At 34.0% G+C, this 27,829-nt stretch overlaps 1 protein-coding gene across 2 annotated transcripts in view; it reads left to right on the top strand.

The window, feature by feature from the left end:
* The window catches only part of DMD (dystrophin), a 2,089,898-nt gene that overhangs the window by 1,451,195 nt on the left and 610,874 nt on the right, over positions 1–27,829 (top strand). For both annotated transcript variants that reach the window (XM_011378471.2, XM_011378473.2), the window contains exon 51: positions 15,343–15,575. In XM_011378471.2, the coding sequence (XP_011376773.1) occupies positions 15,343–15,575 (233 nt within the window). The remainder of the gene's footprint in view (positions 1–15,342; positions 15,576–27,829) is intronic.

Below are 27,829 nucleotides of genomic sequence, written 5' to 3'. Positions count from 1 at the left end.
CTATCAAATATAGCATCTATGATTTTAGGTGTTTAAAATAAGTAAGCTTTTCTGAAAAATCTATTCAAGTTTCTATAATATGTATTTACATAGCATTGAAAATTGAATTACTGATAACTTATTTTTATAAAATTATTTACTTATACAATTAGGTGATAATAGAATCTGATTCAAAAGCCCCAAAAGATCATTCCTGAAAATAAATGAATGAAAGAGCCCTGGCATATTATTGTTTTACCTATTGAAGTTACCCAATTGTGGTAACTCTGGGCCCCCATTATCAATAACAATGATTATCCATTTCAGCAGTGCTGTCTCTGAGTGCACCTGTTCCTATGTCCTTCCATTCCATTTTTACATCAAATCAAATGGGAACATAAGGCTTCAGATAGTGAATTAGCCCTACTTTTTCTTGGAGAATTAGTCTGTCTTCTTACCTATTCGCTTCTGTTCAAGTTTTCATATACCACAAAAAAATATTCTTTGTGGATTAAATTCATAGAAATTAACTAACGATTTGTTAGCAAGAATACCTATTGAAATATAACATAGTCATGCCTTTGAGGTAGGACAAAAGTTGGAAAACAACTTTGGTGACATTTTTTTCATTCTTTTCACTATATGATGGCTAAAATGAAGACTTTTTTACCAAATTCAAACTATATTTCTTCAAAAATGCATAATTAAATCATACCAACCACATTCTCTGATCAGAATGCTTTGAAACTGGAGATCAACTGCAAAACGAAAGCAGGAAGAACCACAAATACATGGAGATTAAACAACATGCTATTGAAGAATAACTGGGTCAGAGAAGAAATAAAAATAGAGATCAAGAGATACATAGAAATGAATGATAATGATGTACAACATATCAAAATTTTGGGACACAGCAGAAGTGGTCATAAGAGAAAAGTTCATGTCATTACAGGCCTATCTCCAAAAACAAGAATGAGTCAAAATAAACAAACTAACGCTTCATCTTAAAGACTAGAAAAGTAAGAGCAAATGAAGCCTCAAGTCAGCAGAAGGAAAGAAATCATCAAAGTTAGAGCAGAAATAAATGAAATTGAAAAAAAAATAGAAAAATTAAATGCAACAAGAGCTGTTTCTTTGAGAAGGTTAATAAAATTTACAAACCCCTGGCTAGACTTGCTAAAAAAAAAAAGGACACAAATATACAAACTCAGGGATGAAAGAGGGGAAATTATGACTGACATCGTAGAAACACAAAGAATCATGCAAGAATACTATGAAAAAGTATATAATACCAAATTTAATAACCCAGAAGAAATGGACCGATACTTAGAAAAATACAATCTTCCTAGACTGAATCAAGAAGAACTGGAAAATCTAAATAGACCGATCAGCAATATGGAAATTGAAACAATCATCAAAAACCTACCAAAAAGTAAAAGTCCAGGACCAGATGGCTTCACCAGTGAATTCTACCAAACATTCAAAGAAGATTTAATACCTATTCTCCTTAAACTCTTCCAAAAAAGTCAAAGAGGAAGCAATATTTCTCAACACATTTTATGAGGCCAATATTACCCTGATACCAAAATCTGGTAAAGATAACACACACAAAAAAGAAAACTACAGACCAATATCTCTCATAAACACAGATGCGAAAATCCTAAATAAGATATTAGTGGACTGAATACAGCAACATATTAAAAAGATTATACACCACAATCAAGTGGGCTTCATCCCAGAGGCACAGGAATGGTTCAACATACGCAAATTGATTAATGTGATATACCACATAAACAAATTAAAAAATCAGAATCATATGATCATATCAATAGATTCAAGGGAAAAAAAAACCCTTTGACAAGATACAGTATCTGTTTATGATCAAAACATTTCACAAAACCTATATAGAAGGAAAGTACCTTATACTTCATGGTGAAAAACTACAAACCTTTCCTCTAAGATCAGGAACAAGATAAGGCTGTCCACTATCGCCACTGTTATGCAATGTAACACTAGAGGTCCTAGTGAATGCAATCAGACAAGAGAAAGATATAAAAGGCATCCAAATAGGAAAAGAAGAAGTCAAACTGTCACTATTTGTGGATGACATGATTCTCTATATAGAAAACCCTAAAGAATCCACAAGAACACTACTAGAAACGATAAGCAAATACAGTAAAGTCTCTGGATACAAAATCAACATGCAAAAATCCATAGCGTTCCTATAATCTAATAATGAAGTGTCAGAAAAAGAACTGCAAAAAGAATTCCTTTTGAAATTGCAAGAAAAAGAATAAAATATCTAGGAATAAATTTAACATGTGAAGGACATATAATGAAAACTACAAGACCTTATTAAAAGAAATCGAAGAAGATACAAAGAAATGGAAAGATATTCTGTGTTCTTGGATTGGAAGAATCAACATAGTTAAAATGACCATATTACCTAAAGCATTATACAGATTTAATGCAATCCCCATCAAAATCTCATCATCATTTTTTAGAGAAATAGAACAAAAAATCATCAGATTTGTATGGAAGCACAAAAGACCCTGAATTTCCAAAGCCATCCTGAGAAAAAAGAACGAGGCTGGAGGCATCACTCTACCTGACTTCAAATTATACTACAAAGCGACAGTAATCAAAACGGCATGATATTGACAGAAAAATAGACACACAGACAAGTGGAACAGAATCAAGAGTCCAGAAATAGATCCATATTTGTATGGGCAAATAATTTTTGACAAAAATGCCAAAAACATACAGTGGAGAAAGGAAAGCCTCTTCAATAAATGGTGCTGGGAAAACGGGAAAGCCATCTGCAAAAGAATGAAACTAGACTGTTATCTATCACCACACACCAAGATTAACTCAAAATGGATTAGGGATCTGAATGACTATAAGACCTGAAACAATAAAATGCATCGAAGAAAACATAGGAACTAAACTCAAGGACCTTGGACTTAAAGAGGATTTTATGAATTTGACCTCAAAAGCAAGGCAAGTAAAAGCTAAAATAAATGAATGGAACTACATCAAACTAAAAAGCTTCTGCTCAGCAAAAGAAATCGTCAGCAAGGTAAAGAGACAATCATTCAAATAAGAAAATATATTTGCAAGCAACGCCTCTGATAAGGGCCTAATATCCAAAATATACAAAGAACTCATACGACTCAATAACAACAAAAAAAAACAAACGATCCGATCAAAAAATGGGCAGAGGACCTGAACAGACACTTCTCCCTAGAGGACATACAAATGGCAAACAAATATATGAAAAGATATTCAACATCACTAGCTATTATGGAAATGCAAATCTAAACCACAATGAGATACCATCTCACACCTGTTAGAATAGCTATATTCAACAGGACAAGTAATAACAAATTTTGGAGAGGATGCAGAGGAAAAGGAACCCTCATACATTGCTGGTGGGACTGCAAATTGGGATAGCCACTATGGAAAACAATATGGAGGTTCCACAAAAAACTAAGAATTGATCTGCCATATGATCCAGCAATCCCTCTACTGGGTATTTACCCCAAAGACTTGAAAACCCATATCCGAAAAGATATTTTCACACCGATATTCATAGCAGTATTATTCACAGTGGCCAGGACATGGAAGCAACCGAAGTGTCCTACGATAGAAGATTGGCTAAAGAAGCTGTGGTACATATATATATACGATGGAATATTCCTCAGCCATAAGAAGAGATGAAATACTGCCATTTGCGACAACGTGGATGGACCTCGAGATAGTCATGCTAAGCGAAATATGCCACACAGAAAAAGTGGAAAATCACATGATATCACTTATATGTGGGATAAAAACCTAAATGAACAGGACAAACAAACAGAAACTCGTGGACATGGACTAAAGACTAGTGGTTACCAGAGGGTAGGGGATGGGGGACGTAGGGGTAGATAGAAGGTTAAAGAGGGTCAAATATAGGGGTGTAGGTATAGAGTGAAGTGGGTAAAGGGGATCATATATATGGTAGCTGAAGGAAGCTGGACTGTGTGTGGTAAACACACAATAGAATATACAAATATCAAATGATAATGTACACTTGAAAATTATATGATTGTATTAACCAATGTTACCCCAATAAACTTAATTAAAAATTTAAAAAAATAAAACAAAAGAGTTGAATTCTAAAAAAAAAAAAAAAAATACCAGTATTACTAAGGCTTAAATATGATTTACTGATTTTTTTTTTAAAGGAATTAGCATTAACCCTGATCTGGTGAAATTTCTTCTTCCTAAACTGTAAAAATAAGAGGTTCAAAATGAACCAACTCTACAATAGGACAGCTTTACAGATCTTTTTATGGTTCCTTTTTCAGAAACCATAAAATGTAGACTCACAGCTTTCCCAAGCTCTTTTTACACTCTTAGTATGAGACCCATTCATTAAAAGGATTAAGACAATGAGATTCAAGTTCCAAGCAATAGCAAGTATGTTATATGAAAACTGTCACGCTATCGTTCCTGGGAGTGTTGCCATTTCAATAGCATGATTTATAACCATCAAACAATATGTTTTTATGGTAAGCTCTCCTACTTTCAAAGGAGTTTCTGATGGTTTGGTAGACATGATTTAAAGAAACACACATCGTATTCTTATTTTTATGCTTTGTAACAAGCAATTTTCCTACGTAATTGCTACTTGTTTTCTACCTTTGGTTTTGAGTTCCTATTGTATAGTCGGTAGTTATTGCACTTGTGTGTCTGGTGTACTTTTCTACAAGTTAAATGAAAACATAAATTGATTTTGATGTAGCTAGATTCACTACCTCAGTTAATGTGTTTGCCATACTTGCAGTTCATAATGTGTTTAGTGACCCAAAACTTCAAAAGCTAAGTTCAGCGTAGTACAACCACTTCAAACCAATGCAAGATAGCAATTACATTTCCAACGTCATTACAAAGACAGAGTTCAAGACTTCAGTATTTGGATTTGTCAAGCTCTTTGGTATTTTAGTTATAGGATGTATTCAGGTTTCACTTAAGAAACAGCAACTCAGATGATAAGTTGAAAGTCAAGTATAACCAAAGAGTATAAAACTTTTTATAAGCTCTTAAGCAATACATATGCCAGCAAATCCTCTGCATGTTTCTTATCATTTTCCATAACATTCAATTGAATATTGAATTATATAACATGTGATATCATTAAATAATTAATTTTAAATGTTATTCCAGGATGGAATGGCTGGAAGAATCATGTTACTTTTATATATTAGAAACAAAAGATTCTGTATATAGACCAAAGGGATGGTGTCTTAGATTGGATTCCTTGGCAGCAGTCACTGAGACAAAAAGTTGCCTGCAGAGGGTTGATATGAAGTATTCTCAGTAGACTCACCTGCAAGAAAGTGAGAGAGGCAGTACAGGCATACATACCTCGGTTTGGTTCTTGACCACCGCAATAAAGCAAGTCATAATCTTTTTACTGATGAAGGGTTTTGCCTTCAGTTTGTAAAAAAACACAACATCTGTGAATTATAATAAAGCGAGTGGACAGAGGGAGAGGCTGACCCACAATGCAGTTGGTACTATAGCCTCAGCCAATCTGACAGGGAGCTTTGGAGCTGGGTTCCTCCTTCAGATCTGTCTCAAATTGAGACAGGTGGACTGGGACTTTATATCTTGCACTGACCAGGAGCAAGACCCAGGGAGAGATGCAGCTGTGATCCATCCACAGTCATTATTAATAGTCTCTGGGGTGTGGGTCCCTCAGCTCCAGGAGAGAACCTCGATGGTGCACCATAGCATCCACTGCAGTTCGGTATTAGCATAGTCTACTTACCACACAGAGGTTACAGAGTGGATACAGAGGAGGAGTAATGACAGAAAATAAATCGGCCATTTTCTTCTGGGACTTAATGTATCACAACCGTTGTTATTTATAGAATGATCTTTATTTTGGTATTCAAAGATCTCTTTTAAATCTCCTTAAGCCAGAAGGGAAAGAAGAAAAAGTCCACACTTTGCCTGGTCCATGGATTCTTTTTTTTTTTTTTTAATTGTGGTATAAAAAAATCACACTACATAAAATTCACCATCTTAACCATATTAAAGGGCACAGTACAGTAGTGTTAACTGTATGCACATTGGTGTGCAACAGACCTCTAGAATTTTTTCATCTTGTAAAACTGATGTTTTCCATTGGAAATTTTTATCTAATTTACAAGATAAAAATTGTGATCTTGGAGAAGTATTTTAAGTTTATCCCAAGCTTAGTTTCCTCTCCTATAAATTGATGTTAATGTTACTCTCCCTGCCCACCCCAGAGTATTATGGTGAGGAATCAAGGCAGAAAATTACTAAAAAGACATTTTTGTACTGTTCAAAGTTCTGTACAAATATAAGTTTTTATAATAAATTCAGACCAAAAGAATCTACATTTTAAGACTACTACTACTTGATACTGCTTCACTTACGTTGGACCTATGGTTCCTCAGCCTATGTTCTGCCTGATGAAACTGTAGATTGAAACTCTGATGAAGGTTGTAGATACAGAAAGGGAAAGAACTTGTGGACATTTACCCTCTAACCTCTCCCTCTCTCTCTCTCCTTCTACACATATATGCCTTAAGGACTCTGCTTAGTACATTGCACTTCCTTTTGGTCTTTATAACAACAGCACCAAATGTTAGTTGAGGCCCTACTATGTGTCAGGCATTATGCTGGGTTTGATGAGAAAGAAAAAAAATGAACCTGATACTTACCTCAAGAAGCTTATCTCATCTCATGGGTGAGGCTTGTGGGGCCCTGGCACATGTATAACAACTTTAAAAACTCATTGCTAGTTATTTTGATACTCGGGGTAAAAATGTAGCTTACCCCAAACAAATATGAGATATATTTAGACCGAATACTGTAGAGCACTGCTTATCTGGTTTTTCTCATGCTTGACTGCAGAATCTTATCTCTGAGATTCAGGTAGGAGCGATTCTATTCAAAGCAAACAAATAAACAAATGAAAAACAGACTGGAATATTTAATTCAGGAATTTTTTTAAGGTTCAAAAATTTGGGTAGAATAGCAGTACATTTTCTGTAATTAGAACTGTATGATGTTCTCTAGCTGGTTATACCCAAATTGATATGTGGATTTTATTCTCATATCAGTTTTGGAATTGATTATCTTTCATCAATAACATAGTATTTATTATGGGCTAGTCTGGGTTTTCTTCCTTTGTCTTCTGCACTGGGATACCTGTTTCGTGGCTTTAGTTATAACATTTTCTACTTTATTCATTTGCGAAGTTGTAAGTGTAATAACAATGGATTTCTACTAAAGACGTTGCTTTTCAAATATCCTATAAAGTACTGGCTGCCTGAATTACAAGCATCAAAGAATCACTATGTGCATCTTTAATTCTCTGTCATTCACATTTTAACTTGAAAGCTGTTTCTCTCCTACATGTGTTCTCTTTGCTGGATCAGCATTTCTTTTCTTTCTGTAGCAATGGCAGTGCATTTTAAATCCTGTTTTGGATACCAGTTTTTAATAGATAAAAATGGATGCCATATAAGTTATCTATTGCTGTGTCACAAGCTACCCCCAAATGTACTGGCTTAAAATAATCATTTATTTAGTTCAGGATGTTTTGGGTCTGCTTTGGGCTGGACTTATCTAGGTAATTCTTTTGCTAGTCTCAGCTGGGTTCATTCATGTATTTATAGTAGATAATGGCCTCACGTATGTGTCTGTCACGTGGTACTTACTAGATGAGACAATTGCAGTGACAAGGCCACTTGCCCATCATTATTTTGTGGGCTAATATAGCTCACATAGCAGTGAAAGGTTTCTAAGTATAGCCCAATGCCGAAGCATGTCTCAAGCCTTTGCTTATGTCACATTTACTAACATTTCATTGGCCAAGACAAGTCACCTGGCCAATCCATATTCAAGCTGTTGAGAAATATACTATAGCTCTTAATGGGAGGATCTCAAATATCTCATTACAAGAGTGTAGATGCATAAAGGGAAAGAATTTGTGGATGTTTACTCTTTAACCAGAGATGCTTTTATTTTTATCACCAAGACATTTCCTATGTAATAGTCAGTATTCTCTGGTAGCTATGGCTTCTGGTGTTTACTATTTCTTCAGCACCTGCCGAATATCATGTGCATAAGAGAAGCATTTAAAAATTTCAGTTCACCTCCACTTCTGAGGTATAAGAGGGCACAAGCTTGGATAGGCATTAAGGAAGTCCAGTACAAATGCTAAGCAAGTATAATATAAACCACACGCGCGCGCACGCACACACACACACACACACACACACACACACACACACACACACACAGTTGGGGAGTAGGGAGAGAGAGGGAGAAGGAGAGGGGAGAAGGAGGGAGAAATGAGAGAGAGAAGTATCCGTAGTTCTCAACCAAATGCAGTTCCCCCCCCCCCCCGCCAGAGGACATTTGATAATGTCTGAAAGCATCTTTGGTTGTCACAACTAGAAAGGTGCTATGGCCAAGGATACCAATAAACATCCTACAAAACATTCTACAATACACCCACACCAAAGAATCATCCATGCCAAAATATCAGTAGTGCTGAGATTGAGAAACCCTGTTTTTTATTAAGTGCATGTAAGATGAATATAATGTGAGTTATAGAAGGGCACTTAGAAAATGCAAACTAAAAAAGAAAAAGGCAAAGATAATTTCTATCTTTTAAATTAGTGAAGGAAGAATGCATATTTGGGTGAAGTCAGGTTGGAGATACTCAAGAATAATATTTAACTTGTGGGAGGAAGTCAGATGCACTTGATTATTATAATCCATCTTTTAATAGCTAGTTCAAGGTGATCTTCTCTGCCAAATTAAACTATATATTAGATGTTTTTTTGTGGGTACCATATGTTGCAAACTATAGCTCTTAGAGTCAGAAGCATTTGAGTGATCAATAATTCTTGCATATCGAATGTAGGAAAATTATCTGATGATCAGATCATTAAAAATATGTATAAGAGGTTAGGCACATTCTCTTGGCATTGTCACTTGTTAATGTGAGATCCTGAACAAGTTACTTTAATTTACCATTTGGTAAAATGGGACTAATACCTACCCTGAAAGTTGTTTGGTAAAAATTAAAACGACTTATAAATAACTTTGCCCAGCACACAGGAAACCTTGAGCAAATGATGATGGTGATGATGGTGTTTATGGCAACCTCTCTTCCTTCCAGTAGCAGCAAATAATTTTTATTTGGATTATATTCTTAAAAGTAAGAAATAAACAATTAAAAAGCGATATAGTATCACTGAGCCTTAAAAGTCTATGGCTCCCGCACCTAACAATTTTTTTTTCTAAAATCCAGAAAGGTAGTTGATTATCACGAATGCTTGAGTTCCAATTCTCTAGGCCTTACCTATACACAGCACAAACCCTTAATGTGCCAAAATGTTAATAATTGATGATATTTGAGTCACATATTTTCTGTTGTCTTTAGAATTATGAGAAAGAATATAGACAAAAATAAATGTTTATGTGTTCATAACATTTATTTCTAATGTTCCACCTGTGCCTACTGATTGTAAACATTTAGAGGGAAAAAGTGAGATTCTTCCTTGTCAACACACAATAGATTTTTCTTTCTAAGTCCATATATGATTTCTATTTTTGTTTATAAGTACTCTCTAATTCTTACATATTTTATTAAGCTATATGCCATCCTTTCAAATATTCAAAAAGTAAATTAGTCCCTAATGTTGCTTATGTGGAGAATAGTTATTGGTTATGTGGAAAGAGCTAAACAACCTTTCCTGTAACTCATAGTATGAAATAATAATGCAATTTGACCACATACACAAAATGGTACTTTTTAGATATTTTTGTTAGTGTGAGTACAATAATTTATCACGTTGCTTGATTTTTAAACTATAAAAGTAATGGAAAAAGTTACCCACATTTATACAACAAAGCTAGAAATAGAATATATGCTTCTTGCTTTCTTATCAACCAAAAGAGACTTGTGAATTACAGGAAAACCACGTGTGAATACTTCAAAGCAAGTATGCCAAACACATTGTGTGTGTTTTTATAAGATTTAGTAGCTCCTTTAAAGCTCTAAGTAAAGCTGTTAGTCTGACTAATCATGTACCCCTGAAACCAATTAAATTTTCAAACTAGAGAAATGTTCTTCAAACACTTTTGAAAAAATGAGAGTTCCCTCCTAAAGCCAACACCTTTTAATTAACAAAATACTCAGAGCAAAGATGTGGTTTGCAATAGTATATTACACCTACCGTTATTTATGCTCCTATTCTGGTGTGCCAAACTCAATTCATTTCAACTATTTTGAGCTTGACTTTCTGTCTGCTTAACTATGGAAGGAAAATACAGTTTTCAGTAGAGATCATATTAATTTTCTAATGAATGCATGAGAAACCTATACTATAATCATCAGTCCTAAGACTATAAAAGCTGTGTGGGGGGGTATATATATGTGCACATATAAACACAAAATATGTATGTATCTGTCTATTTGGCTTAATTGTATGTGTTGTAATGCATGTGGTTCTGGTATGAACTAATTAAGCAGGAAGGATGACCGTGTCTACTGCTGGAGGGACAGTTAATAGTATGATACCATAGGACTACTTTCTATCATAACTTCCTTCAACAGACTTGAGACAAATAACCTTTGGACTTTCATGGTGGTTAGAGAGGCTGAGATCTGAAGAAGCATTTCTAGGGACAACTCCTTGTTGTTCCAGTGGCTTGAGGCAAGGGGTGGATGTGCAAGCAAGTAGACTAGACTGTGAGGGCATTAAATGGGGTATGGAGAAAAGGATCCTCTCCAGCTGGAGGGGAAGCCACTTCCCATGCTCTTTAGGGAGGAGAACCTGGAGACCCATCTCAGAACTTCATGTTTAAGATTCTGTGTAATAGTTTATGTATCCTAACTCCTTACCTGATAGGATTATGTGCTGAAAGAACTCTCAGCACATCCCCTTTCTTTTAAATTGTGGAGTTAACAGAAAACTCCCCTGAAATGACTAAATATTTCTTTCTGACCATTAGAGTGAAGATTCTGTTGATTAGTCTGGGCAAAACCACTCAAACTGCTGCCCCTTTACAGATCTGACCAGCCTGTACTTTTAATGAGGTGATTTGTGTATGTTTCTAGCAACATGACACAGTGAAAAAGAAAGAACCTCATTTTTTCTTTTTATGTAAAAGTAAAGGCATCAGAAAATGCATTATGAATCAATATGATATGCATAAGATAAATAGTCTCAGTACCTAAAAGTGTCTCCTTTGCAACATCTTGCTTAATTAAAAAATAAGAAAACTATATATACATGCATGGATCTAAAGGCAAGTCTTTCTACAAAAAATGAAATATTTTAATAGTGTTCAAGATATAATTGGCCGCAATAAAATGCGTGAAGTAGCTGAAGATTAGTCACTTTCTAATTTGTTATAGCACTTTTTTCTATTCTTGGAGACCCAAAGATTCGGAGTTTAGACTACAGCTCTCGGTTACTATCAGCCACCCTCTCTACACATACAAAAACAAAAAAACAAAAAAAAAAACAAACAAACAACGACAACAAAAAAACACCTAAAAGCGGTGCAAGATTTTGTTCTTCCTAGTGATTATTAGATTGAAGTAATAAAATGTTGAAGACTTCAAAGTGTTTAGGACCCAAAAGAATGATGTAGTTCTATGCCATATGGAGACATTTTTATTACAAACTTATCCCAGTCCTTCAAAAAACAGAAAGTTAGAGTTGGGATTTGAAGAAGAAATGAGATTTTTGTTTGGGGAAGGGAAAGGGAAGCATTTTTATGAAGTATATAGAGCATGTGGAAGGGCACAGAAGTGTGAAATGGCCCATGCTAATTGGAGAATGCAAAATAGAGACTGAAGTATGTGGAGCATGAGAAGAATGGAGGGAGAAGAGGCTGGAGTGTGAAGTCTGGTTCAAGAAACACAGAGCCCAGAATGCCATTCTAATTCGGGAAGTGGATAGCCAATAAACATTGAGCAGCAAAAGGAAAAAAAAAAACGCACACACACAGAATACCTACTAACTGTCAGAACAATGCTAGTATGTGACTTACATATATCGATTCATAAAATACTTAATTTCATGACATTAATACTGTTTTCCCCATTATGTAGGTGAATACTTTGAGGCTCAGAAAAGTTCAGTTTAGCAAGTATGTTATAATCCCTTATCTCAAGATGCCTGAAATCTTACCCGAGTTGTGTATCTAGGAAACAGTAAGATCAACTGTCTGTGAGGGAAGTAGTGTTATAATTGCCATTTTACAGAGGAGTACATGGAGATTCAGAGAGGTTAAGTAACCTATCTAGGGTTGCACAGCTAAGAAATGGTAGAGTAAGGATTTAAATCCAACAGTCTAGCCCTGGGTGATCTATTTTACACTCCTTGATCCAATGTTTTTTCCTGCTTTTCCCTGCTCAATAGAAAAGTGGGGAACAAAAGAATTGATTGGTTTCATATTCTCTCTTTAATATTGGACCTTCCATTGTCTGCCCGAAACAGTGGCTCTTCCTCTGTTATTTTTGTTGTTCTGAAAATAGCTAAAATGACTTAAACAGCAAGAACCTAGGCATGTTCTGTGTTCTAGTCTTCTAGAAACCATCCGTGAGGTTAGTATCTTTTTGCACTCACCATGAGTAAAAGACTTCTCTCTCTAAGTTTACAGAAAAGCTTACTGTGCATAGACTTTTCTTTGTAGTTTCATTCATTTATTTAGAGGATATCAATTGAGCACCTACTATATTCCAGAACCTGTTCAAGGTGCAGGGGACAGACCAATGAGCAAGAGGGACACAGCTGCCCCACCCTTTCCCACCAGTATAGAGATATTTTCACATGTTGAATACTAAAGGAGACCAGCAATGAATGGGCTGATCAGTCCATAAATATGATCATCTGCCCATCACGGGTACACAGAGAGCTGCATTGCTTGACCTCTCAATCCTCCTCTGAATCTCTTTCAGCTGACTTTGTACTTGGTGATACTTCCTCATTTTTCCTCACTGGAGAATTCTGTGATATTATTCCAATGTCATTTGTTTATACTTTTTAATCACTCTTTTTTTCAGTCTTTGGCCGTAGCTTTTCTTTTCAATAGACATCATTTTTTGTTTGTTTGTTTGTTTGTTTTTTAATGTGCTTTCCAGAACACAGTTGAAGTCTGATAATTCTCTGTATTCTCAACCTTCACTGTATTGAAATTTGAGATGGCATAATCATTTCTACTTCACTAAGTACTTTTTTTTTTCGTCAGAAGTAAGTGTGGAGGAAAAAATCTCATTCCTGCTCTCTTTTGAGGGTCAAATTTTTCAACAAGTCAAATTAAAAAAAAAATTCTGACAATTTGCAGAACCTTGAAATCCTCCCAAAAGACCATATGTTGTCTCAGTATCTACTGTGTATTTATTTTAGGAACAATTTGGCCATATTTTCTAGTCATCCAGGCATTCTGAGGTTAGCAACTACAGTGATATTTTAATTTAGCTCTCTTTTCATCCTCACCCATGCATCCTCACCAGGGATTCAGCCCCTCTCAAAATCCCTTTTAAGATTTTTAGATCTTGTTGTCTCTCGTGTTTCTTCTTCATATTATGTTTCTTTCTTTCTACAAAGAACCTCAGAGCAGTGAGATAGCTCCAAGAAACCATTTCTTCTTTATCTCCTCAGTATTATTGTCTTTCAGTCATTATTTCTTGGCATTAGTTTTCATTTTTACTTTGGCACCTCGCTTTTTTTTTTCTTCTGCCTTGTTCAGGATTATTTCTTTCATTTGTAGGAACCACTTGTTGTCCCTAAGAAGCTTGAAACACAAGAGGCATTCTTTCATTCATCTCATCATCTTCTCTAACAAAAAGACAACCTTGAAAGTGCAGAAAGTAATACAACCATGAAAAGTAATTTATGGCCACCTCAGAATGGAATGCAAACATGGCACATTTTTCTCATGTTCCTAGAACACTTTCCTTTTTGTCCATGCCTCTCAGGTCTCCCACTGAGATGTCGATTCTTGCAGCTTTCCCTCAAAGATTCCTTTCTGAATTGTATAGACCACTATTTCTTTACTACTTACTGGTCTACTGGATATAGTAGGCTCCAGAGGCTCAGATGTTTGTTCGTAGTTAGTATCAATTCTCACCAGCAAGTTCAGCCCCCTTCAATAAGTATAGGGCCACAAATCGACCTTTGACTAAGTTTTCCCCAAATATTTCACATATTTCTCATGCCTTATCTCCAACTGCTCACCATATTTGTTCATCTCTGTGTTTCTTATTTATCCGGTATTTAGAAAAATAGTAATACCTAACCTCATTACTTACTATACTAGTATCAGGAGCTGTGCTAATGTTATCATTGTTATGTTTCTGGCATTGTTCTGTGTACATTTCTTGTATTAGTCATTGACTCTACACAACTGCCCCTCTGACGTTTACCCTATTTTTGTCCCTCCTTTACGGAAAAGGAAAAATGAAGCTCAAAGAGTTGAACTAACTTAACCAAGGTCACAGAGTTTCTAAGGCATAGAGAAGGATTCTCTCCCGGATGCTTTTACTCGGGAACTTCAGATCTTCACCATTACCATGGGCTACCTTACATTAAAGTGTTCAATACTATTAATATTAATTTAATATTGCTTAATGACCTTGAAACAGTGTTTCATATCCAAGTAGAAAAACTTTACTAGCTCTGATTTTCCTAAAATAATGTAAGTTGGGTTTTCCTCACTGCTAGCCACTTTATTACTAGTCTGAAGGAAAAAATAATGGTAAACTGCTCCCAGTATAAAACATAGAACAAGGGCAAGAACATTTTAGTGGCTATATTTCCCTAGGGTCCACCTCCAAAGTAATTTACTTCATAGTCAAGGAAACATTAAGTCAGAAATAAGACCTTATGCAATCTTTCCTTTTGCTTTTTTCATTAAATGAAAAAATAAATAAATAAAAATTACTCACCTGGCTAGATCTGAATAATCTTTTTTTTTTTTTTTACTGATTCCATAATCTATGTTATTGTTATTGAGAAGGCTATTTAAATTAATTGTCCATGACAATAAGCAAAACCATTTTCAAAGATTGTGTATTAATGAAATATGTAATAAGGAAAAGTTCGAGTCTTTTAATTGCTCTATCATGTAGTACTATGTAAAGCAGCCACAGTGTTAGGAAAAAACATATAATGCCATAAATAATACTTTGGTTCAAATGGTTGCTTTTCAATTAAGGTTGTTTTATTGTTATTGAAATTAGCTTCTTGGCTTGTGTTTCTAATTTTTCATTTTCTTTTTTTTTTTTTTTTGTCCTTTTTGAAAAAAAAAATTTAGCTCCTAGTCAGACTGTTACTCTGGTGACACAACCTGTGGTTACCAAGGAAACTGCAATCTCCAAACTAGAAATGCCATCTTCCTTGCTGTTGGAGGTACCTGCTCTAGCAGATTTCAACCGAGCTTGGACAGAACTTACCGACTGGCTGTCTCTGCTTGATCGAGTTATAAAATCACAGAGGGTGATGGTGGGTGATCTTGAAGACATCAACGAGATGATCATAAAGCAAAAGGTATGGGCGAAAAAGAGAAAAGCTGGCAGGGGTTTTCTTTCAAGTGAAGATTTTCCACAAGTCAATTTACTCTCCTCGACCATTTCTCACCAGTTTTTAGGCAGCTTTTCTCTGTCAGCAAACACACTACTGTCTCTATTCAGCCCAAGTATGATCAAGGAAACAAATTAATGCAGTTATCAGAAGCAGCTATAAATTAAAAAGGAATAATACAAAGAAAAAAGCATAAACCTTATAAGTAAAGTTGGCTTAATTAAATTCACTAAACAACTGGTATTTTCAAAATCTATATAATATCAAAGAAGTGGCTCAATTGAGCTATTGACATTTAAACTGTTTTGGCACTCTGCAGCCATAATATATTACAGAATCAAATATAATAATCTAAGAATTGGTTATTCACTTTTCCGAATTGTCCACGCCAATTTTTCTACTCCAATGACAAGGATAATTGAAAGTTAATAGTAAATTTAAGAAAAATAAGTAGTAACAAAACATAATACGTCTTAAAATACTTTAGATCTTAATATTGATATTTAGGCAATGCTATGCTCAAATAAACATGATTTTAATACAAAGATTGCATTTCTCAGCCTCATTGGAATCCATTCTGTAAAATTATGACATCAACTAAAAACACATGAATACATTTATATAAATGTGGTTTACCTAGCTAGAACAAATATACTATATATCTTTTATATTTTTGAATAAATAGGAAAAGTAGTTTTGAAAGGTTTATATACTATAGTTATTTCACTTGTAATGATTTTCAAAACTTTCCTAAAGAAATAATTTGTACTGAAGGTATTTAGTTGCTACAGAACTACTTTTTGGAAAAACATGGAGCGAGGCACACAAATTTCTTTTTAAAAGGAATGTAAGCAATTCAGCAGGAAAAACAATAATTTGATAGTAACCAACTTGCATATAAAGTAAATTGAGCTTAGACTCAGAAGACCTGAATTCAGTGAGCTTTCTTTGTCATTTGCAAATGACATGATTGTGGTCACATCATTTTCTGATTCTTGGTTTCCTCCTCTGTGTACAGAGCACACAGATTCCACATTCACATTCACCACAGAGTGATGGATAAGTGTGTATATAATGATATTTAATGTGTGTGCTATATATACACACACTTTGTTTACTACTGCTTTATAGCAAGTACTAGTAGCCATATTTTTCAGAAAAAGTTATTGAGCCTCATAGTCACACCCTAGCTTCAAATTTAAGTCTGTTTGGTTGCAAAGCACTGCCTGCTGGTATTAACTATAAACGTGGCTACCATTTGGTTATATAAAATACATATACATGTGTATGTTGTATATATAGTCTATTGTCAGGCACTATGCTAAGCATTTTATACTTGCAGTGCGCTGATACAGAAACAAAAGTTACATTCTGTCACAGTATTATGCTGTTATACCAGCATTTCCAGAACTATTACTAACCAGAAGATACAGTATGTTATAATGTTTAAAGCAAGGGCTTTGGAGTTAGATTGTCTGGGTTCAAAGCTTGGCTCTGCTACTGCAGCTGTGCAACCTTGGGAAAGTTACTCGCCCTCCCTGAACCTGAGTTTATCTATCTGTACAGTGTGGATTATGGCACTATCTGCCTCATAGGTTGTCATATGGATTCAATTAGATAGTACATGAAAAATGCTTCCCACCTTGACTTGCTTACTGCAAGTATTCAACTAATGTTAGTAATTAATATTAGGTTCTGCAATAAACTCTATGTAAATCTGCCTACTCATGACATTTATACTGTACAAACTGTATGTCATATAATAATATCACATAAAAATTAGAATGCATTTCCACATCTGCGCCTTATTCTGCCATTGACATTATGGCCTCTTGTAAGAGCCACAAGATATTAGAATGGGAGAGAAAGTCCACACCCGCTTGTGAAGGGGTTGTGAGCCTGGCCTTTAAGGAAGGCATTGACTGACCTGAGTAGGTCTTCAGAGTTCTCCAAATAAATTTGTCTTTTTCAGACAGGACAACTAATTTGATTCTTCTTTAAAGTGATACGCTTTAAATATAAGTCCAAAATTAATTTAGAGAAATTCAAGTGAAATGTCTGGAGTCACAGAAAGCCAGGATTTGTAAATGTTGCATGTGTGTGTATGTATTTCTTTTCTTGCTAAATAGTACGGATGCTTTCTTTTCCTGATTCTTCCCCTCATATTAAAAAATAATAATTTATAAAGGCATTATTAGTTCTCATCTTTTATAGTTACAATCACTTAAGGTTTAGTAAAATAACTGTAAATAAACATTAAACAAATGTGTGTATGTAAAGGGGAACAAGAAAAGAAAGTAAGTTTGGAGAAATATTTATTATAATATTAGGAAATAAATATTTCCTCTATGTAAAGGTTTAAATGAAACAACCCTAACTTTAATGTTTTAGATGTGAGAAATGAAGTAATATTCCAAAAGGGCTTTATAAACTATAAAACATATCAATGCCTATTTATTCATACATTTTTAACAAGATTTTATTAAGCTACTACTAAGCAGGAAATACAGAGCTGGGCAAGATAGGAATGCACAGATTAAAGAAGGTAAAGGGAAAAAAATAATAGCACTATGATAGAAATAAATTTCAGGATAATACCTAGCACATTTTTAATACTGATGATATGCCAGTCACTGATCGAAGTACATCATGTGTATTACTTAATGCTCACAACAACACTGTGAGATTGATACTAAAGCACAGTGAGATTAAATAAGCTGCCCGAGGTCAAGTCTTAAAGATACAACAATAGAATTTGAACCTAAGCAGTCTGATTCTAGAGTCCTCACCTTTAACCACCATGGTTTTCTACTTCCCTAGGCATGCTTTGGGTGATGCTCTAAGGACTGAGTTTTAGGGAGAAGGCTTCTTACTAAGTCAGAGAAGAGAACAGATGTCAGGAATAGCTTCTTGAAAAAGGTAAAACTTAAGCCAACCATTAAAGGACAAGTTGTAATTAACAGGTAGATTAAATGAAAGGAAACAAACTGTACTTTTCACTGAAATGGGAAACAATATAGTGTGTTATAGAAATTGTGATTTTATTATTTGAAATTAAGACTATATGATGAGGAAGAAATTGGTAAAGTTGACTAGAGGGGCGAAGCTGAAAAATGGGAATCCATCCTTGCCGGACTTGGGAGTTTCGATTATGGCCTGCGGGCAGTAGCAATCCTTAAAGTATATTAAGCAAAGAAAGAAAATCTTCAAATGTAGTTTAGTTGTCTGTAAGTTAGAGTTCTCAGGAGGCAAGCAACAGAAAACACCCTCTGACTAAATCAAACAGACAATAAATTTACTGGGATTAGCATGAAGGCAATGGAAAAGGCTTAGAGAAAGTAAAGGGATCTCAACATGCCTGGGCATCTAGTTTGCAGGAAATAATCGAGTCTCTTTGTGGAACTCTTTTTTTTTTTTTTTTCCATCCTGTGTAACTATTCAAAATTTAAAGTCCTGAAAGAGAGAGTCCAGTTGACCTTGTTTGGGTCATATATCCATCTCTTAGCTAGAGAAGAACAAAGAACTTTGATTTAAATCCTTCTTCCAAAGCCCCTCACAATGAGAGAAGTAATTTCCCCTGAAGAAATTGGAGTCCAATGAAAAGAGAAGAGGGAAAGGATGCTGAGCAGCCAATAAATAATAAATGTTCACTGAACTCAAGCAAGAGTATGTAGAATAGGGTGAGGGACAGAGCAAATAAAGGAAATAAAGCAAATAATTTGAAGGTGGCGATTATGATCTAAACGATACGTTTATCTATTCCAACTTTGCATCATGGAGACCCGAAATAAAGACCATTGATGCCCCTGTATGCTAAATATAAGTTTGTTTAACCCTTGCACCTACAGTAATTGGTTCTTAATGAATGTAGATTTCTTGATGGATAATGTAGATGAAATGTGATAAGGAAGCTTCATTTTTAACAGAGGTTGAAATTTGGAAATTATAATTATAGCTGTGAAGCAGCAGAAGTTAGACAAAATGAAGTAAAAAGCATTTTATGACTCTAAGAGAACTTAGTATTGAATTTCTGAGATGCAGGTCAAACCTTAGACATGCAATGGTTGAAATATTGTCCCCAAGAAAGGAAATAAGGACATAGCATTTGAATAGTTAGCTTTTCACAGTTTTAGACCTTGAATTCAAAAACACATATTCGATATTTAGCTTCCATTCTCCTTCAGCACAAGTCGTTCAATTAAATTCTTATTTTAGAAAATAGGTGATGCTACCATTTTAAAATGAAAATAATTTTTTTCAAAGTAAATTATATTAGTCAAAAACTGCAAGTTAAATTACTTTAATTTTTTATAAAATTATAAAATGTAGCCATTTAAAAAATTAAGCAACTTGACTGCTAATTTTAGAGAGCAAAAAAATATACCATGATATTATAGATGAATAGAGGTGTAAAATATGCAAATTAAGCCTTTAAAAATAAAATATGCCTACAGCTCCAAGTTTATTTTCTAAAATTGTGAATTAATAAGCATAGAATTTGTAATTTATAGTTTAGTGTCAGAGAAATCTGATAACAAAATACTTTTCATATTTCATCACGTTTAAGTGAAATCGCTCTGAAGCAAAATTGTTTTGACAAGTATTCAGTTTTCTTTTAATGACATAATCTATCAAATAAAGGGAGCTATATCTAGAGGTTTTCTCAAAAATAATGATTAAATATGACTCTTAGGGAAGAAAAGAAGGAAAGACAGAGGAAGGAGAAGTGGGGAAGAGAGGGAGTGTGTGAGAAAGGAAGAGAGGAAGAGAGGGCGGGAGGTAGAAAAGAAAGAAAATTAGGAAAAAAGAGAGAGGGAAGGAGAAATGGAAGAAAGAATGGGGGGTGAGAGGGAGAGAGAGAGGTAGGGAGATAGAGAGATGACTGGCAAATTTGGAGAGATGTTTGTGGCAGTGAACTGTGTTGCTATCAACAGATAGGATTTAGGTGGCCATATGATATCATTATTTTTTGTACTACCGGTATCTGATTACCAATGCTAAATAAATTATAATCTTTTGTCAAATCATTTTGGCCAGGTGTTCAGGGTAATTCACCACTAAATCTGAACCACAGGCACTTGTATTGAATAAAGGATTGAATTGGCAAAGGAGTTTTATCCTCTAATAAGACCTCTCCAGGTTGGGCTTGAGACAAATTGGCCAATCTGGACAAGGTGATTATAGCATTTTCAAGATTCATTTTTAACTACACACTACACCACTACCTGGGAGATTTAATTATCCAAAGATTGAATAAGCAGTTTTAGTGGATATAGTATATATTTAAATGGGAAATCATTATTTGGGTGTGTTTAAATTTTTTTATTGTTCAGGTCAGTCTTTAATAAAAATTCTATGATTATGTTTTAAACTCTCACTGTATCTACACAAAGAGCAATTGAATGGCTCCCAAATCATTCTGATTATAACTTTTATTGAATAAATTCAACCACAGTCTGATGACCTAGAAGGATTAGTGGAACAATGTGTAGGGAAAATGGCATTGATTGTTTAAACTGAAAAGAAATGAAAAAGAACGTTTATAGATATTACTTTACTGCCATGAGCATAGCAGAAAAGTGGGTATTACAAATAGTTTCCCTCATTCAATAAATAAGAAAAGTTACAGACAATATAGTTAATTGGTCCGAGGTCATTTAGTAAATGTAATTGTCCTAATGTAAATCTGGATTCTTGGGAATAAGGTTTCTTCTTTTTTTTTTTTCTATGACACCCCACCCTTCTTAAACATCTCTTTATTTCTCCACCAAAAGTATAACAAAACCAACTAAACAGTTTATTTACATAGGTTTCCAACAGATTTCACAAGTTGGATGACAATCATTTTAGGGTGAGGAGATTGATTTTTTTTTTTTATCAAACAACTATCCAACCCTCATAATCTCATCTGTTCATTCTGAACAATTTTGTTTAAGAAACACTATACCTGAGTGTGCCATCTTTCCATATATAGGTGTATGTTGCATTCTACAAAGAATGATGTTGTAATCTGTTTGGCTAAAGATATTTGCAAATTTTGTACTGTAATTATCTTGTGACAAATGTACATGCCTCCTTTAGAAAGCTCATAACTCTGTGGATCATTGCTCCACATGCATACAATTTTCTTTCCCTACCTAATGAGAGCCAAATTCACTCTTATCTTCACTGAAGGATGTTAAGATATGTGTCAGTAATATGACTTATACTCTCTGGTCATAGCAAAATAAACTCCTCTTAAATATAAAGTTCATAGAATTGCAAACATACACATAAAAATCCATTTTCTAAGTTTCTTAATAACATTTTTATAGAAAATGATACCATACATCTTTTTTTTTTCTTTTTGCTTAAAGATAAACATAAGCTTTACCAAACCACATATTTCAAAGTCTAAGACTGGAAATGCATATCTTATTACATTTCAATTCAATTCACTGCAAAATTTTCTGTCAAAACCTTATCAAGTAAAACCAAACCACGGTATTTACATGAATTCTGATAAAATGCCAGTATACTGTGTTTTCAATGAAATACCAGTGGGATCCTGATAAGGAAGTTTATGTTTGTCATTGTTTTTGAATAGTGAATTCTATTTACAGATTTCCTTGCTTGAGTCTAGATAGAGGTTCCTTTATATAAAATGACTTTTATTATTTTCATAAAATACCTTTAATCTGGGATCTTGTCTAGCTCTTTTATAAGAAAGCAACATAAGTAATTCAATCTCTTTTAATCTTTTTTGAAAGCTATATGATGTTATTATACCCTCAATATTATTACCTGCTTTTGGGGCTTTATATTTTGCCATAATTTGGAGTCCTTGAAATCTATAATTGAAATTACAGTTTGTTATATAGTTCATGTTCTTCTTATTACCCAGTTAGGGTAATATTAGGTAATGTTAATGTTAGGTACATGGTTCTTTGTTCATTCATTCTTTAATTCAACAAATTGTCTTTGAAACCCATGTTACGCAGCACACTAAAGGCAGGCAAGGGACTATTAAGAAATGAAATTGGAAAGAAAAAAAGTAAAAAAAGTAAAAGTTTGGATTTAAAATCCAAACTCGAGTAAAAGTTTGGATTTAAATTCGATTTCTTGTTTGTGTTAGCACATCATTAAGAATGACCTAAAGCAATGAGCACACATCACAATTAGCGTTTTTGTACATTTATGCACACTTTTCTGTATATGATTGCTTATGTTAAAGTGATAAATATATCTGTATACATATTATTAACACACATGTAAAGTAGATATTTTTACTAGTCTACAATGAAAATGAGTACTAATATTTTCTTTCCTCCCTCAAGTGCCTACTTTGGAGATCCCTGAGTTACAGTGTTATGCAGATTTGTTAGAAATATAATGACTACTTTTTAAGGGCTTTTGGTATAAGACTAAGTTTTCATTCATCTGTTACTTATTGAACACTTGCTGGTGAAAGACATCGATATTATCTGCTATTGGGGATTAAAAATAAGAACATATACTTCAGTTTTGAGTGTATCTTCTATGAGGGAAGCATAAAAGGCAGAGTGTAATAATTGACACAAGAGAAAAAATGCTATAATGGTTTCAGTCATATACATATTAGAATGAATTAATCAATCAATCATTCATTTTCTTCCTCTTACTATGTGCCTGCCTCTCTCATATGGCAGAAAATTAAGCTAGACTTCTCTTTCCAGATGCCTTGTTAATCTTTATTCTTTAGCCTAATGGTGAAAAAAAATTTTTTTTGCATGATATGCTCTAACATTTTTAAATTTCATAAAGTAAGTTAACTGATCAGTAAATTTTCAATGTGATCATAGCTGCATTGTTTTTAAGAGAGAAGCAGTAGGATTTGACTGTGTTCTTGTGATCTTTTATGAAGTCACTAAAAATAATACCAAGGTGTCTATAGAGTGATTTGAGTCAAGTCTTTATTTTATTTATAAGAATGATTTTGAATATAATTTTAATAATTCATAAATCCTTCCAGGTTCCCTTATCTTTACTTTATATGTTACAAACAAGTAGCATCACATTCAAGAATTGTATATTTCTATAATTTATTCAAGGAAAGACTATCTTCTTTATTATTTATCTCAAGAATAGAAATGCTTTGATTTACCTGACATAGTCTTCCTTCAATTCTAGAAGCAGAATAAACTTTGTAATGATAAGTGTTACCCTCCTCCCAGACTGATTTAATCTCTGTTCAGCTCTAGGATTATTTTTAAACCTTCCAAGTAGAAATAAGAAAAAGTCAAGCCATGGGGAAGGTTTAGGGCAAAAGTATATAGATAAATCTCTACTTTAAAAAGGGAAGAGAAGAGAATAATTTACACTTAACTCCTTCATGCTTTTTTCCCCTAAAACTAAAAGTACTAGATTGTGGTGAGAGGGAAAATAATCTGTAGCAACTTCGTTAAAGCTAAGCTTTTCTGTCATTTCATATAATGTGAAAATCATAAAAAAAAAACTGTCACAGATAAGGACCATAAATGTCCTTTGAGATATTTGACATAAAAATCAAAGTGCCACTTTACTACACTTACCCAAGTTCAATTTTGAGGGTTTTTTTTAAGTTACATAATAAGTGTTAGGCACTAGAAGAGAGTAGATAATAGCAGTTGGAAATAATGCAAGCAGGCAAGGAGCTATCTAGAATGAGATTTTACAGGAAAATTGTTCTTTAAATCAAAATGAGAATGTATTTCGTTTTTAGGATTAGGAAACTTTTTAGACAAGAACCATGCAACCATTTCAAAGTGTGAGTTCAAACCAAATCCAATTATGAAGTAACCACACCAACAATTTAGGGTCCCTTCACACTCCTTAAAGTTGATCCTAATGATTAGAAATGTGGAGTTGACTGGTTTGTCAGAGCATCAAAGCCTTTGAGATCTATACTTGCCTTCTCTGTGAAATTAGTTTTGATACCTCAAATCTGTACTGCTCTTTTTTAATCAATAATTCACTGCAAAATTATTTTGTCCATTAACTATATATTTGTTTGTAAAGCTGCTTCTATCATCTTGATCTTCTCTTTTAAAACATTTAATGTCATTTGACTTTTACAATTTAGCCTTTGAAATTAATTTAAATTTTCTTAAAGGCAGGCAGAGTATTCTATTCGTTACAGCAGCTAAAGACATACTAGGTGTTTTATAAATGTTGTAGATTTACTTTCTGTTCATGGATGACTAGTTTTACTTAGCATTTGGAATTTAACAATCCATTATAGAACCATATGCATATTTATGTTTATTTTAACGTTAAATGCAGCATGATTTATGTCTGTTTTTGTCAGCGACAAATGAAAGGCTCCTAGGAATTAAATTTACCACATCAAGCAAAAGCAATTATAATTTTAGACTCTAGAGAATTTTAGAAATTAAAGGATCTTTTTTTTCCAATTAATACTGTTAAGATCATGTTTGGCTCCATATGACAAAATCCTCACTACAATAGCTTATCCAGATAGAAGTTTGTTTTTCTCACATAGCCAGACCTCCAGAATTATGTTTTCCAGGGTAGGTCTAGCAACCACAAAATCATGTGTCCCACTCCATCTTTAGCCATCCCCAGCTGTCTTCAGCATGTGGCTTTCATTGTTTCCTGTGGTCTCAAGATGTCTACACTGTCTGTCTCTAAACATCATGTCTGTGTTTTAAAATGGAAGAAGGGGAAATGAGAGTAAATGCATTTGCTCGGTGTGCCAGCTTCGATTTATAAAGAAAACAAAAGCTTTTCTGGCAGCCCCACATAGAAGAGGTCTACTTACATCAAATTGACCAGAAATGTGTCACATGACCACTCCTAGCTTCAAGGGATCCTGCGATGAGTATTTTAAATGAGTAGGTGTGTTTATTTATTTATAATTCAGAGTAAAACTGGTGACCTAATTCTAAAACCTTGCTGTTCTGAACAAAATTTGTATTCCTTTAGTTAAGAAGGAAAGAATGGATATAGGCTGGGCAACTGGCTTTGCCTGATAAGATACTCTTAACTAATGTATGTTTTCTCCTCTAGAGTTAAGTAGCTTTTAATTAGCTAAAAATGATGCCATTGTTTTCCTGTCTTCTTAGTTCTCTCATCACAGAAATGGTATGAAGATGTGAATGTAAAAGAATAACCTTAATATTAATGTTTAGTTGTAGACATCAATTACTTTACAATCATACCATGCAAAAGTCACTGAAAAATGTAAATTAAGTGGGAAATTGGAATATATTGTGTTTATATTTTCTCTTCTATTCCCAAGGAATAACTTCCTAATTAACCACATGCATTGTCTATAATTCTCTAGATCTGCACTATCCAGTACAGTAGCTGCTAGCCACATGTGGCTACTTAAATTTAAAGTAATTGTAATTTAAAAATCAGTTTTTTAGTCCCACTAGCCATATTTCAGATGCTCACTAGCCACATGTGACTAATGGCTGCCGTGTTGGACAACACAGAAATAGAACATTTCCACCACTGCAGAAAGTACTATTGGAAAGTGCTATTCTAAATAGCTGTAACATGCATGTCCTTTTTAAATTTATTTCAGATATCAATGAAATAAAATTATATTATTCATTTCTGTCTTTTTTGCCTCTGAAGATTTTTTAATTGGAGAAAGAGAAAGCAGTCACTTTCATAATAGCTTAAATAATCTGACAAATTCTGAAGAGGTCCATTAGCATCAGTGTACATAGTATTAGGTCATCAGTTTTCATACTCTGAATCATTAAGACCCACACACACACAAAGTTCAAGGAAAAATAGTAGCAATCAAAAGTTTACCAGTTCCAGCATGATGATCAAACAGGAAAATAAGTTGTATGACCCATTTAATATAAAAACTTTTTAAAAGATTAAGTTTTTCCTTGTCTGCGTCACCCTTTTCATAACATTTTATAACTCCAGTGTTTATTTGGCCATCCATGAGCTCTTCATTGCAGCACTATCCCAAGGCCCAAGTTTCTAGATTTTTCCTTCTTTCTCATCACATGCATGCTTCAACAAGAACAGCCACTCTTGCCTGTCATAATCTTGGTTGTCTATGTTATGCTGTAAAAAAAAAATGGAAAATGATGAGTGTTATTTTGACTAGGAAATAATACCCAGGTGGTAGACTATCTCAGCTATTCTGCAGAATACTAGATCCATTGGATGCTGATAGACATTCCTCATGAAAAATTCTGATAAGCTGAGAAATATTTGGGCATAGACATGGCCTATCATAGAGATCCACAGTGTGCATCACCAGAGCAAAGTACCTGAAAAGTCCTGCAGGAATGTTAGCATTGTTTAGCTCAGCATTTCTCCCTCATCTCTCCAGGCAAGTCATTTATGTGGAACGTCTTGAGGGGCACAGTTCAGAGAACGTTAACTTATCTTAGTCAAATGTGTATTTCTCTTTGAGTCACTTGATTTCTTTACATACATTTGGTTCTACCAAATTAATCTCTCAGAAATCTTTCCTCTTAGTACCATGTCTATAATTTTAGAAGTTGTTACTGGGATAGCATTTGTGCCTCTCATTATGATATACCTACCAGGGGGACAAATATTTGACTTTCTCCAGAATGAATATCTGAGGGAAAGAATTTAACACAGCATTCTATAAAATCAATGTTGTCTATGAAAATATATTTATTATATATTTATAATAATTTATATTTAAAATAGTGATTAATAATATATGCATGAAAATTTTAAAGAGAGGCACAAAATATAGGGCCACATTCAAAAGTATCAAAATCCCTGTGTACATTTTAGCATTTTCCTACATAAAGTCTAAAAGACAGAAATCACACACTTTTCATATTTTGTTTGAAATGGAAAGTTTCGGCTCTATCTTTGAGTGTTGAGTTACAAAGCTTCTCAATGGGAATATATAAAAAGAACCATATCTATTTATATTTATTTTTAATTCTTTTATAGTTAATACTTTGTTTTCTAAAATACATAATATATTAATAAAGTAGCACATGTATAAAATTTTGAATAGATATGGATTGATATGCAGGCCAGTTTTTTTTTAATTGTAGGTATGTGCAGTCAAAAGAGTTTGGTGGAGACCATTTCTCATTAATGTGTCAGATGTCAGCTGTCCCTCAGCCTATAATTAGGTGTCTTTGCTACTCCTGACTGTAGTACTAATTCTGCCCTCAAAAGAACCTATCATGATATGAAAGATCTTACCTTGACATAGTTCATACACAGGCCTATCTCAT

The sequence above is a fragment of the Pteropus vampyrus genome, unplaced genomic scaffold (assembly GCF_000151845.1).
Source record: "Pteropus vampyrus isolate Shadow unplaced genomic scaffold, Pvam_2.0 Scaffold340, whole genome shotgun sequence".
Classification (NCBI taxonomy): domain Eukaryota; kingdom Metazoa; phylum Chordata; class Mammalia; order Chiroptera; family Pteropodidae; genus Pteropus; species Pteropus vampyrus.
This window is presented reverse-complemented; position numbering and strand designations above follow the sequence as displayed.